The sequence below is a fragment of the Crotalus tigris genome, unplaced genomic scaffold, assembly GCF_016545835.1.
Source record: "Crotalus tigris isolate CLP2741 ecotype Arizona unplaced genomic scaffold, ASM1654583v1 scf7180000024472.5447098, whole genome shotgun sequence".
NCBI lineage: Eukaryota > Metazoa > Chordata > Lepidosauria > Squamata > Viperidae > Crotalus > Crotalus tigris.
The window spans coordinates 1,350,483-1,364,443 of record NW_024100643.1 but is presented as its reverse complement, the minus strand read 5'-3'; the positions used below and the strand labels follow the sequence as shown (position 1 = coordinate 1,364,443).

The 13,961-nt window shown below is 35.4% G+C and overlaps 1 protein-coding gene across 4 annotated transcripts in view; it reads right to left on the bottom strand.

Moving 5' to 3' along the window:
• The window catches only part of NPEPPS (aminopeptidase puromycin sensitive), a 117,113-nt gene that overhangs the window by 28,378 nt on the left and 74,774 nt on the right, over positions 1 to 13,961 (bottom strand). For all 4 annotated transcript variants that reach the window (XR_005555489.1, XM_039333152.1, XM_039333151.1 and 1 more), the window contains 2 exons: positions 8,537 to 8,646; positions 5,875 to 5,938 (listed from right to left, as the gene is read on the bottom strand). Coding sequence is in view for 3 of the 4 variants with exons in the window: in XM_039333152.1 (XP_039189086.1) it covers positions 5,875 to 5,938; positions 8,537 to 8,646 (174 nt within the window). In the remaining variant the exon portion in view is untranslated. The remainder of the gene's footprint in view (positions 1 to 5,874; positions 5,939 to 8,536; positions 8,647 to 13,961) is intronic.

The following is a 13,961-nucleotide window of genomic DNA, read 5'->3' as shown; positions in this document are numbered from 1 at the left end:
CCTGAGGCCCCAAAGTTTTCTTTTTTGGTGGTCAGAGGGTGAGAGCTCCCACGGAGTCTGGGGTGTTCTCCACATTCCAGGATGCCTTTACTCTGACTTTTCCAGGGCAAAGCTAGATGCTGCTTCCACATCTGCGCTTAAAATGAACTTGTGAGTAAATTTTAAAGCAGACAGAGCTGACCAGGAGAGACTAAAATGGGGATTATTTCGGACTTTAACTCTGGAAAAGAACTTACGTTCTCCTTCTTTTAATTAAGAGTGGTGAAAAATGGTGCTGAGATGTTGATTCATTGAGTGAAAGGACCGGAACTTCTACTTGGAACAATGTAACAGATTTTGTATTTGTATAAATTGCAAGAATCTTCTTTTTTTCTTTTAAGGGGGCTTTTGTCTTTTTTCCCCTTCTCCTTTTTTCTTTTTTTTTGGGGGGGGGGGGTATTTGTTGATTTTATAAGATTTTAGCAGACTTTTTATAAGTGGTCTTAAAAATAAAATGGCTTCAAAGCGTCTCGGAGCTTCTGTTGCTTCTAAAGCCTCGATCTTCCCGGTAATGCAGGCAGCTCAGCAAGCTAAGTCTAAGTTTCCACCACCTTCTCTATTGTCTCCAGCATGTATACTTAAAGATTTACAGGACGCCTTGTAAAAAAAGGAACGACAGATTAAAGAAGAGATGGAGGTTTAAAGATATTGCTCTTATTTTGGGGGCTGAGCCTGAAGAAATATTGAGAGAGATGGAAAAAGTTTTTAGGGTTAATTCTAGGGTTGCGAGACAAAAGAATTTGCCACAAGACGTGGTTATCTATTTTTCTAGGAGATCACTTCATAATGAATTTTTACAGGCTTTTTATAAACAGAGATTTCAAACTGCAGCTCAAGATGTTATAATTTTAAAAGAAATACCTTCAAAAATTCTTAGAAAAAGGATTTTGCTTTTTTGGTTGATGAGCTCAAAAAACGCCAGGTTCGATTCAGATGGGATATACCGGTTGGAATAGTCCTGAATTATGCTGGGATATATTATAGACTTAATACAATGTCAAAGGCGAAAGATTTTTACATTTCGGTTTTGAAGGTGGGTTCTCCATTATCTTTACGACCTGAGATAACAAAAGAAAAGTTGGAAGAGCAGCTTGTTGAAAGTGCTATGCTATTGGATGTGGGAGACAAACAGGCTGAACATTTGCAGCAGTCTCTTGAGGCAGAAGATTTTTTAAAGGAACCGAGAATGACTCGTGCAGCCTATAGACGTAAATTAAAAGAACTGCAGAAGATGGATGTTGGAATAAAGAAAAGGAAATGATGAACTTTTGTAGTAGTTTTTTGAGACAGAAGATGTTTTAAAAAAAAGTGAATGATTTGTATTTAGTATGTTTTAAAGAAACAGTGAATGATTTGTGTAGTATGTAGATGTAAAGTAAAAGAATAATAGAAGGTGTTGATTTAGTGGAAAAGTTTAAATATTTGGGAGTATATATATTATAAATTCTTAATTTAAAGTGAAAAATAATTATGAAATATTATGGGTAAATGTGTAAAAGAATTCAAAATTTTAATGATCTCTGTTGGTGAGAGTTTTAGAAGATGAATAGTCTGCTGAAACTTTTCAAGTAGGAGGGTATTAATAGACTTTCTTAGGGGTAAAAAGCAAAGAGCCAATTTTATCGAATGTAAGTTTGTTGGTTAGGTTATATTGGAGGGGAAATTTTGTGTTTATTATGGACGAATGGTTGTTTAAAAGAAATATACACCTCAGCAAGGTGAAGATGGATAAATTATATGTAGAGTAAATATGGGTTATGATATGGGTTTAAAATGCATTATGCAGATTATGAATTATTTATAGTTTTTAATTTGGAAATGCTCAAATTGTTAATTTTTTTTTGTATTTGAGTTAAAGTATATTATCAATTTTATTATTTGTATAGTTGGATAAGTTTATTTTGAATTTGTTTATTTGCAACCCTGTAACCAGCTCTGGGAAGTGAGGGAGGGGGTTATTTTAGGGGGGGGATATTGTTTAAAACTTGTATAAAACTTTTCAATAAAAAAAAGGGAAAGAGGGACACATATCTAAGGCAAAATATCAGCAGAATCTGCAAATATGAAGGCAGAAAAGCAAAGGCTGAGAATGAACAAAGACTTGCACCATAAATTAACAAGAAAAAAGTCAAGGAAACAGTTGGCCCACTAAAGAGAAAAGATTACAAGGAAGTAACAGACAGTAGAAAGCAGAGCTGCTTAATTCATTCTTTGCATCAGTCTTCAAGCAAAAAGAAACTACAGCCCAACCTATCAAAAACATAACTGTAAAAGACAGACTAGGAATAAAAATTACAAAAAGCAAGATAATGGTAAGAGAACACCTGTCTGGTTTTGATAAATATAAATCATTGGGCCCTGATAGATTACATCCCAAAGTTCTAAAGGAACTGGCAGATATTATCTCAGAACAATTGTACCATGTCTTTCAAAAATCCTGAAACATGGGGAATTATCTGAGGATTGGAAAAGAGCTGATATGGTTCCCCTCTTCAAAAAAGGGGGGAAAAATAAATCCAGGAAACTACAGACCAATCAGTCTAACATCAATAATTGGGAAGACAGTGGAAAAGATAATCCAAAAACAGATCTGCGAACATCTAGAAACAAATAAAGATATAACTAAAAGCCAGCATGGATTTGTTAAAATTAGATCATGCCAAACAAATCTTATTTCATTCTTTAACAAAGTAAGTAAATTAGTAGACCAGTGAAATGTTGTGGATATAATAAGACTTCAACAAGGCATTTGACAAAGTAGGCCACAACCTACTTCTTGGTAACCTAGAAAAATGTGGGATAGATAGCATCACCATCAGATGGATTTCTAACTGGCTGACAAACCATACTCAACGAGTTGTCCTTAATGGTGCTACATCTACATGGAGGGAGGTAAACAGTGGGGTACCACAAGGTTCTGTCTTAGGCTCAGTACTCTTCAATATATTCATAAATTACTTAGATGAGGGAATAGAAGGAGAACTCATCAAATTTGCAGATGACACAAAACTGGCAGGAATAGCTAACGCCCCAGAAGTCAAGCTCAGGATCCAAAAATATCTTCACAGACTTGAACAATAAGCCCTATCCAACAATATGAGATTTAATGTGAAGAAAATAAGGTTTTACATGTAGGCAGGAAAAACCAAAGGTACAAGTACAAATTAGGTGAAACCTGGCTCAAAAACATAACTATGAGAAGGACCTTGGAGTCCTAATGGAGGATCACTTAAACATGAGCTAGCATGTGCAGCAATAGCCAAAAAAGCTAATACAATCCTTGGTTATATAAACAGAAACATAGAATCAAATCACACCTGGAATACTACATCCAATTTTGGTTACCACATTACAAAAAAGATGTTGAGACTCTGGAAAAAGTGCAAAGAAGAGCAACTAAGATGATTAAAATCCTGGAGACAAAAGAACAGTTGCAGGAATTGTGTATGGCCAGTCTAGAGAAAAGGACCAGGGGTGATATAATAGCAGTATTCCAGTATTTGAGAGGCTATCATAAAGAAGAGAGGGTAAACTTATTTTCTAAAGCACCAGAAGGCAAGACAAAAACAATGGATGGAAAGTAATCAAGGAGAGAAGCAACTTGGAATTAAGGAGAAACTTCCTAACAGTGAGAACAATTAACCACTGGAACAGCTTGCCTTCAGATGTTGTAGGTACTTCATCACTGGAGGTTTTTAAGAAAAGACTGGACAACTACCCATCTGAAATGGTATAGGGTCTCCTGCTTGAGCATGGGTTTGGACTAGAAGACCTCCAAGGTTCCTTTCAGCTCTAGTCTGATTGATTGATGGTGATCCCCAACCTTTCCAGCTGTGCGGACTGGTGGTAGTGGTGAGGGGTGGAGGAAGGGGATAGTTCCATGTAAGAGGCAGGTGAGGAGATGAACATGCCAAGCTTCATTTTGCGGCTTGGTTCCCCACAGGCCGTGGTCTGGGGTTGGGGATCCCTGGTCTAATTTACTCCTGCAGAATTTAGATAGAAAATATGCTTTTAATAAATTGGGTATCTTAATTAAGATTTAATATTCTATCAAATGTTTTCCATTTCAAAACTATCTTCAGAAGTTTAGAAACCATTCTGTAGTCTTTTTAAGCAATAATAAATTGTATAATAATATAGGGAATTATTTGTCTACTATTTTGAGGAGCATATTGTTCATAGTCTTTTAAACATTTAATTAAAATTAAAATATTATTGAATAAATATGAAGCTCTGAATACATATTATGAACTTTAAAAGCTCTTCAAATCACATTCAATTTTTCATCACATGGATTCTAAAACATGCTCTGCCCAAAACGTTGTTTGGTAGATTTCTGTAAAAACAGTTAGTGATGCCTATATCAACTTTATAATGAATCAGGGCAACTACAAAGCACTAAATTAACAACATAATTATAAACTGTAGAAACTGTGAGTTCTAATATTGCCTTAGGTATAAAACCAATTGGATGACCTTGGGCCAATCATTCTCTCTCAACCCTAATAAGCACACAATGGTAAACAACCTCTTAAAACTTGACAAGAAAACTGCAGAGACTAGTTTGGGAAGTTGCCAGGAGACAACATTGACTTAAAAGCATCTACAAAGACCAATTTCCCCATATTGTAGTGCCTTCTCCAGAGCACAATTTAATGTTTTTCCTCTGCATACTGTACAATCAGACACATTTTGCAGAGATAATGCCTCTGTGTTTCTGATGAAACTGAAACCTCAGAACATACCTTTCTGAAGATTTATGAGGAATTGACTTCCAACTAATCCAATCCCTAATAATTAGATTGCCTGGGCACTGTCCAATGATATTTAGAAATTTTCCTTGAAAATGTACCCTGAAATCGATTAAGCAATTATTAAATACTAAGGCTATGTTCTGACCTCACAACAAAAGTGGGTAACTTACCCAATTAATGATATTTTAGACCATTTGCTTTAACTTTTGTAATTTGGTCTTTGGTTATAATAAAATGTCAATCACTGTTACTTCTAGAAAGCAGTGATGATCCAATCAATAGCCTGTTTAATGAAGTACTCACAAAACTATCCCTTCATTTAACTGTACTGAATGAGAGCCAGTTTGGTTTAGTGATTAAGGCACCAAGCTAGAAACCAGGAGATTGTAATTTCTAGTCCTAACTTAGACATGAAAGCTGGCAATGTGAACTTTGGCCAGTCATTCTCTTTCAGACCACGACATAAGACTCAGGTAATAAGCCAGTCAGTCAATTTTTACTGTAACCAGTGAATCAACACTCAGCTGATCAGAAAAAAAGCAAACATTATATATTTGCAGAAAAATACTAGGAGGATTTTTTAAAAACGTATTGACAGAACAAGGAAGCTATTACTTTTTCACATTGTGATACTGTATTGTGGAAGGTTTCAGTTACAAATAAATAAAAAGAACCCCAAAGTTTAGTGTTGCTTTCTTAAAAAACCAGTAGGACCCACATGAAGCTATACTTTAAGTGGTAAAGAGATACAAAAATAGAGAAATCCCAAAAGGAACAAATACTTTTTCACAGAACTGTATTTCTGCTACCTTTCACATAGGTATCACAAAGATTATTAATACTATGTAAAATCATTTTAAAGAGCGTGCAACTTTTCTAATTAAAATGTGCAGAATGTAAGGCCCCCCAAAAACACAATGAAAAAATAAAAATTTAGATTTAATTGTTGGTAAATTATTTCAAACATCTGAATCCTAAAAAGGACACCTGCCTGCACAAACTGACAGTGCAAGGGCTGTTTCGTGGAATAGCTGGTGTCACGTATAATATGGTGCGCTGCTTGCTCCTGCTATCGTCTTACCACTATATGGTCCACTGGCACAGAATTTCTTCTGGACTAGCTTCAGCACTTTGTTATCTTCTTGCTGGAATAAAGAAAAAAAAAATAAAAATAGTAGTGACAGGCTTGAGAATATTTCCACTTATGATGGTATGTCCGGAGGGCTTAATTTCTTGTCCCCACAGTCTATAGTAAGTTTATCAAGATTTTTTTTTTTTTGCCAAACCATATAATTTTGCCCACTCCCCCTTTTTCCAACCACCCTATACCTTTATCTGCTACTCTCAACAGATTGGCCACAGTCACAGATAATATTTTCTTATGATACAGTATTATATCACAATATTGTGATTGAAATATGATGGCTAGGACAGGATTATCAGTGGCTACCATTGCATAGTCAAAGGAAGTCCTAATTTGCTGAAAGTAAATATCCAATTAATTTGGTTTGATCTATTTCAATAAACTGTGGTATCTGATAACAGGATCTCTGTCCCCTAATCTAGTTTAAGAATCTTTCCACAGATCGTGAATTTAAGATGGCATGTATGAAAAATATCTAAATTGTGATCTCCACTTAAAAAACTTGAATATCTTTTCAGACAACGTTTTTTTTATAAATACAGAAATAAATACATTAATGTAAGTGTTCCATAGGTTATTTCAGAGATGAATTCCAAAGCTTGGAAATAAGTTAAATGAAGATGAATTAGACTATTTATTATTAAAAGCTAAAGCTAGTTTTCATCTAGAATCACAAAATAGTATGTCTGCAGTATTATTAAGCAAAATGAGGTACTCTGTAATGTGTTATTTTTGTTTAAGCAAATTTGATATAACAAAGTCAATTAAATTGTATATTTGTTTTAAGAGGTAAATAGTAAAAAAATGTACCAAAATTGTCACTCTGTCTGTCTGTGTGTGTGTGTGCGTGTGTGCGTGTGCACGCATGCGTGCATTTGTTTGTTTTTACTTAGACATCACCCAAGTCCAATTCACAGCATAAAAACAAGATAACAAATATACAATCAAAAGTAGAAAATAAAATAGTAAATAGGGTGGGAAACTCAGCAACAATCAGTGTATCATATAATTATCAAGGGGCTCTAACCACCCTAGCCCAAAATCTGCCAGACTAGCCAGGACTTTTAAGACCTTCCTGAATGTTACCCAAACTTCAAGGGGAACCTCATCCCAGAAGGCAGAGGCCATGACAGAGAAGGCTTTCTTCTAATGTCCTAATAGATGGCACTCCTTAATTGGAGAATTGTTCAAGCAACCAGGCCCTATTTGTTATAATGCTTAAGAACATGAACCATACCTAGAAAGCACCTAACATAAATCCAGTCAGGTATCAAATTTCTAGAAACATCAGAAGAAATTCTTTTTTTATCTTCAGACATTGAGATTATATATTGCTTGACTTAACAAAGTTAATGAGAAGTAAATGTGTAAGATTTAAATATACAAGAAGCAGCTGCAAGATTAATTAAGAATAGTTTTAGGGATTCTACAAAATATTTATGCTCTAATTTTGTAGTAGATGGCATTAATTTCACTTTTACGTTCCATTACTGTTTTCTGAGTCTAAGGACTTAAAGGCAGGAAAGAAATGTTCCTGTAATATTTACAATGAATATAGCACAGCACAGCACAGCATAAATGGCATGGCATGACGTAGCATAACACAACATATACATATTTATATATTTTTTCTATATTAAAAATACTGGAAATTCTATTACAATATTTCAAGGTATATGCAAGGTATATTTCTAATTAATAAGGGATCCTAGTAGGGCCAAAACTTTTTGAGAGTCATGAATACATTAAATAAGTATAGCAGACTATAGCACTGAAAGACACAGATTTTTGAGTTTGCATTTTTAATATACCTAGACTTCAGGCTATGAAATTAACATTGGAACTATATGGGAGTAATGTTTCATTTAAAAAGGGAAACTGAATTTGGATTCCAATGATCACTACATGGTATCCGTTCCCCTTTATTATGGACTAGACCTATGCAAAATACAAAAATATACTCTGTTTGTATAAGTCACATATTATGTTTATCTTTTTAAATTTAAGACATATACAATCATATAAAATCACTCAGAAATCACTCGGGTCATGGATTCATCACAGTTTAATATCTGAACCTATGTTATTTATTTATTTATTTATTTATTTATTTATTTATTTATTTATATTCTCTGTCATATATAAACTATTACAAACTTGATGTCTCTAGTTATGTGTCAAATACACATGTTGCTGAAAATCTGATGTATTTATTAAAGCTTACAAATATAAATTCTAAACATATTATTTTAAGGAGAGTAAGTCATAAACAAAATCCTCCACAGTCATAATTATAAAAAACATTAACTATTATTTCTGTATAAATGGACCCTGCTTTGCAATAAGTAGAAAAATACAGTGAGAAACTACTGTTTCAAGTAGCTACAAAATGAGGTTTGTTGACGACTGACTGAGAAGTTGTAGATAAATTTGGTCCAAAGGCTTTTTTTTTCTCTGTGAAAATTGAAATACTGATTAAACAGAAAATGAAAGTAAGGATAGGAGCTCTATAGCATATTATACATGTAATTTTGGAAGATTAAATCATTGGTTTGTATTCTACCTGAACTGAGTTCAATGTCAGAAATCATATACCTACCTGCTCCCCTTCTACATATACCAGTGGAAAACCCATTTGCTTGGTCCATGTATTCATCACAGCAGCAATAGGTTTACCACTAGCGTCTTCCAGGCATTCCCAAAGATCTTCTGCAAAAGAGAAAAACCCTCAATCTAAATAAGTTGAATTCTAATGCTAAAGAAAATACTTCATACCTGTTTTATTTATATATTGAATTGATACAGCCACTCATTTCAACCATGTGACACTGGGCAGCTCATAATACAAAAATCATAATCACATATAAGAGGCATCACTAGAGCCATAGTTACAAGTAGATCTCATTTAGTGGCTGCCTCAAGCACCCACCATTTGAACGTATGACGATGAATTAAAATTTACAACTATGCAGCTTCTCACATAGACACATGTCGCAATTATAATAAGTTAATACATGCTGTCTTGTGCCTGGCCCTATTTTATTTCTTTTTTTTTCCTCATAGAATGGAGAGATTGCCTAAACAAGTGGTCTTTTCCTGAGCTGTTTTTCTCCACAACTCAGCGCTTCTACAGCAAATTAACAAGCTCAGTTCTGTGACCTTAATTAAGATGTAGTTCTTGACTACGACCGTTTGTTCAGCAACCATTCAAAATTATGACAATGCTGAACAAAAAAACATAAGACCTGTACTTATAGCTGCCACAGTGGCCCACAGTCACATTATCACATGATAAGAGTGGAGGTTAGAATGCAGTACTACAAGCTACTTCTGCTGATTGTCAACTGCCAGCAGTTCAATTCTCACTGGCTCAAGGTTGACTCAGCCTTCCATCCTTCTGAGGTCAGTAAAATGATAACGCATATTGCTTTCAACATAAAAAGAATCTGTTCCTGGTCTTCATCCATATTCTCTTAATGGTGTGTTAAATTGAGAGTTTTAAAGTCAGAAAATGAAAATAGGTTCATAACTGAGTATAGAACACAGCTGAGCTTCTCACAGCTGATATTTGTCAAGGTTGAAAAAATCTTTATCTATAGTCTGGGCTTCAAGCCAAGTCTCCTTTAGACAATAACAAATTGTAATATCAAACTTGGCCACAAGATGTCACCATTGCTGTTTAAGGTTTTTTAAGTCCAAAATTTTTATAATCCTTTTTCCAATTTTATTTCTTTTTTGTAAATAAAACCAAAGTCTTCAGTAAAGATAAGAAATCTTTTGGTGCCTAAATTTTAGAAGCATATGAATCCAGTTAGATTAAGGTTATTCTTTCAGTGTTTTAACTCCCCTGGATAGTCAGTTGCCACTATTCTTAGAGGGTGGGATAGAAATTCCCTTCCCTCTCTCCTCACGGGAGGAAGATACTTTGGGCAGCTTTTACAGTAGAAGGAAATACTTAGGATTGAAGAGACGTTCAAATCTCACCCAAGTCTCATCCGCTCTGCTTTAAAAGTACCTGGTGGCAAGTTTGACTTTGGCTGTCTACAGCCTAGTGATGAGCCATATTTCTATGGTCAGTCTTTCGTCCACCGGTATGGAGGGTTGCTCCGGATCGAGCGGAAGGGCTACCGTCTTCCCGCGATCAAGCAGGGGTCCTCTCCTTGCTTGTCGCCCCTATAGGGCGACTCTCGACCCTTTTCAACGGAACAAAACCGAACGCAGAAGACAGAGCTCGCCTTCCAACATCCGTGGCCACGATGGCAAACCAGAAGTCAATACATGAAACCATTCTTTTAGCTTGTGATGAAATAAGATGCTACAGAAAAGAGCAAGATGTCAGCTTAGATATACGAACCCAAATTTTAATTACAATTAAAGAATCAACTACGCAGAACATAACAGAAGAAATGAAACAATTAAATACTATGATAGAGGATTCAACTGACCAAACGAATACAGTCAATGGAAAATCCAGAAGAGGGACTGACAACAATGAAAATGGAAAAGACTTTCTATATAAACCAGAAGAAACTTGAGGAGCAAGAAGAAGAACAGACCAAAGGAAAGACAAATATACCAGATCAACTATGGGGATCTGGAATAATATAGAGAGACAATTTGCTAGCCCTTCCAAAAAAATGGTGACTGGATGGTCTCTTTTATTTCAAATAATATATATAACAACAGAGGAAGATCTATTTGATGACTTAAAAGCATTGACATGGAAGGCAAGCTGGTAAAGGAAGAAAGGCAGAATAAGGCTGAAGAAAATTGGGGTTTTGATTTATTAGAGGATTTTATATTACTAATTAAAATAGAATATACTCAAAATAGACAAGATACGTATTGTGAATACTAGATTTTGTTATGAATTGAGATAAAAAAATTGGTCATTTAAAACTTGAAAGTATAAATATTAAAAGTTAAATTTGAATATTGATATGAATTAAAAATTGGGGAAAACAAACAAATAGGATATTGATTGTCTATAAAGATTGAATGTAAAAGTAATTAAGATATGTATAAGCTAAAAATTTCTTTATAATGTAATAAACATGTTTTTACTTAGTTGATATAATAAGAATTGTATTAGCTTAAATATAAGGCAGCAGATATTAAGGGAAAAAGAGGAAATATTTGATATTGAAATGGGGGAAATTTTGGTCATTAAATTTAAGACATTTGGAAATTAGTTGAAAATAAGGATGTTATACTGTATTATTAACTAGATGATGTAAGATGGTGGGAAATAGAATATATTCAAATAGATAAGATGTGTATCTTGAATATTAGACTGTTATGAATTGTGATAAAGGAAACTTTGGTTACCTAAAACTTGGAAATTATAAATATCAAATGTTAAATTTAAATATTGATGGGGAACTAAAAATTGAGAAAAACTAATTACAGGACATTGATTGTCTATAAAGATTGAATGTTAAAGTAACTAGGATATATATAAGCTAAAAATTTATTGATGGTAATTGATATAATAAGAACTGTATTAGTTTAAATATGAGACAGTAGATATTAAGGGAAAAAGAGAAGAATTATTTGATGTGGTACCTTGAGATTTGTACTAAAGATTTTTGTATGTTATTGAATTATCGATTAACCCAGCCACTACGTTGCTTTTTAAATACTTAAATGTAAAATTAGAAAATTAATAAAATATTACAAAAAAAAATGAGAACACATATTGTTGGGGGCAATATGCTGACTCTGTAAACTGTTTAGAGAGGGCTGTAACGCACTATGAAGTGGTATATAAGTCTAAGTGCTATTGCTATCGCAGTTTGGGCACTTGGCAATTCAGATATTCGCCACCATTGCAAACTCAGCAATTCACCCACTCTTATGACGAACCACAAGATGCTACAATTGCCCCATCTGCCTATCTTTCCCCCTTATTTCATCCTATTGAGTCCCTTGGGACTTCCTGTCCAGTTGGATCCCACACGCCTCAGGCCTCCTGCCTATCCCAGCATGCTTGCTCCATTAACCTCTTTTGAAGATCACCTTTCCAAAACAGGCAGCCTAACGCCATTCATGCAATCCCTTAGAAGGGCACAATTGAAAAACACAACGTTGCATCACCTGGGTTCTCTTTTGGAACTAAAATCTTTGGAAATTGCCTTTCTAAAAGAGTACCAAGCCAAAGTTTTGTACCATCTTCCTATACAGAAACCACCTTGTGCCATCCTGGAAGCAGTGTCATTTTGTAAGCAGTCACAATTCTCGCAATCTCTCACATCCTACCAGGTCACTTAGCAACAAAGTTGTTAATCCCAATTATGGTTACTAAATGAGAACTACCTGTACATAGATTACAAGATTTAGGCATGTATCACTGCCTACATATGTTCTATACAAAATTAATATATTGATGTTCTTATATACAATATTAAAAGCAACAGTGTTTTCACACAATCACATTATCTATCACTTATCTTTTATTAAAAGACATTTATCAAGGACTTAATATACAGTCAGGTCCAGAAATATTGGGACATCGACACAATTTGAACATCTTTGGCTCTATACACCACCACAATGGAGTTGGAATGAAACAAACACAATGTGCTTTAACCGCAGACTGTCAGCTTTAATTTGAGGGTATGTACATCCAACTCAGTTTAACGGGGTAGGATTTACAGCACTTTGCATATATGCCTCCCACTTGTTAAGGGACCAAAGGTAATGGGACAATTGGCTTCTCAGCTGTTCCATGGCCAGGTGTGTGATATTCTCTCATTACCCCAATTACAATGTGCAGATAAAAGGCCCAGAGTTCATTTCAAGTGTGCTATTTGCATTTGGAATCTGTTGCTGTCAACTCTCAAGATGAGATCCAAAGAGCTGTCACTATCAGTGAAGCAAGCCATCATTAGGATGAAGAAACAAAACAAACCCATCAGAGAATAGCAAGAACATTAGGCGTGGCCAAAACAACTGTTTGGAACATTCTCAAGAAGAAGGAATGCACCGGTGAGCTCAGCAACACCAAAAGACCTGGGAGACCACGGAAAAAAACTGTGGTGGATAACTGAAGAATTCTTTCCCTGGTGAAGAAAACACCCTTCACAACAGTTGGCCAGATCAAGAACACTCTCCAGGAGGTAGGTGTATGTGTGTCAAAGTCAACAATCAAGCGAAGACTTCACCAGAGTGAATACAGAGGGTTCACCACAAGATGTAAACCACTGGTGAGCCTCAAAAACAGGAAGGCCAGATTAGAGTTTGCCAAACAACATCTAACAAAGCCTTCACAGTTCTGGAACAAGATCCTATGGACAGATGAGACCAAGATCAACTTGTACCAGAGTGATGGGAAGAGAAGAGTATGGAGAAGGAAAGGAACTGCTCGTGATCCTAAACACACCACCTCATCAGTGAAGCATGGTGGTGGTAGTGTTATGGCGTGAGCATGTACGGCTGCCAATGGAACTGGTTCTCTTGTATTTATTGATGATGTGACTGCTGACAAAAGCAGCAGGATGAATTCTGAAGTGTTTTGAGCAATATTATCTGCTCACATTCAGCCAAATGCTGCAGAACTCATTGGACGGCGTTTCACAGTGCAGATGGACAATGACCCAAAGCATACTGCAAAAACAACCAAAGAATTTGTGAAGGGACAGAAGTGGAATGTTATGCAATGGCCAAATCAATCACCTGACCTGAATCCCATTGAGCATGCATTTCACTTGCTGCAGACAAAACTGAAGGGAAAATGCCCCAAGAACAAGCAGGAACTGAAGACAGCTGCAGTAGAGGCCTGTCAGAGCATCACCAGGGATGAAACCCAGCGTCTGGTGATGTCTATGCGTTCCAGACTTCAGGCTGTGATTGACTGCAAAGGATTTGCAACCAAGTATTAAGAAGGGAAAGTTTGATTTATGATTATTATTCTGTCCCATTACCTCTGGTCCCTTAACAAGTGGGAGGCACATATGCAAACTGCTGTAAGTCCTACCCTGTTCATCTGAGTTGGATGTACATACCCTCAAATTAAAGCTGACAGT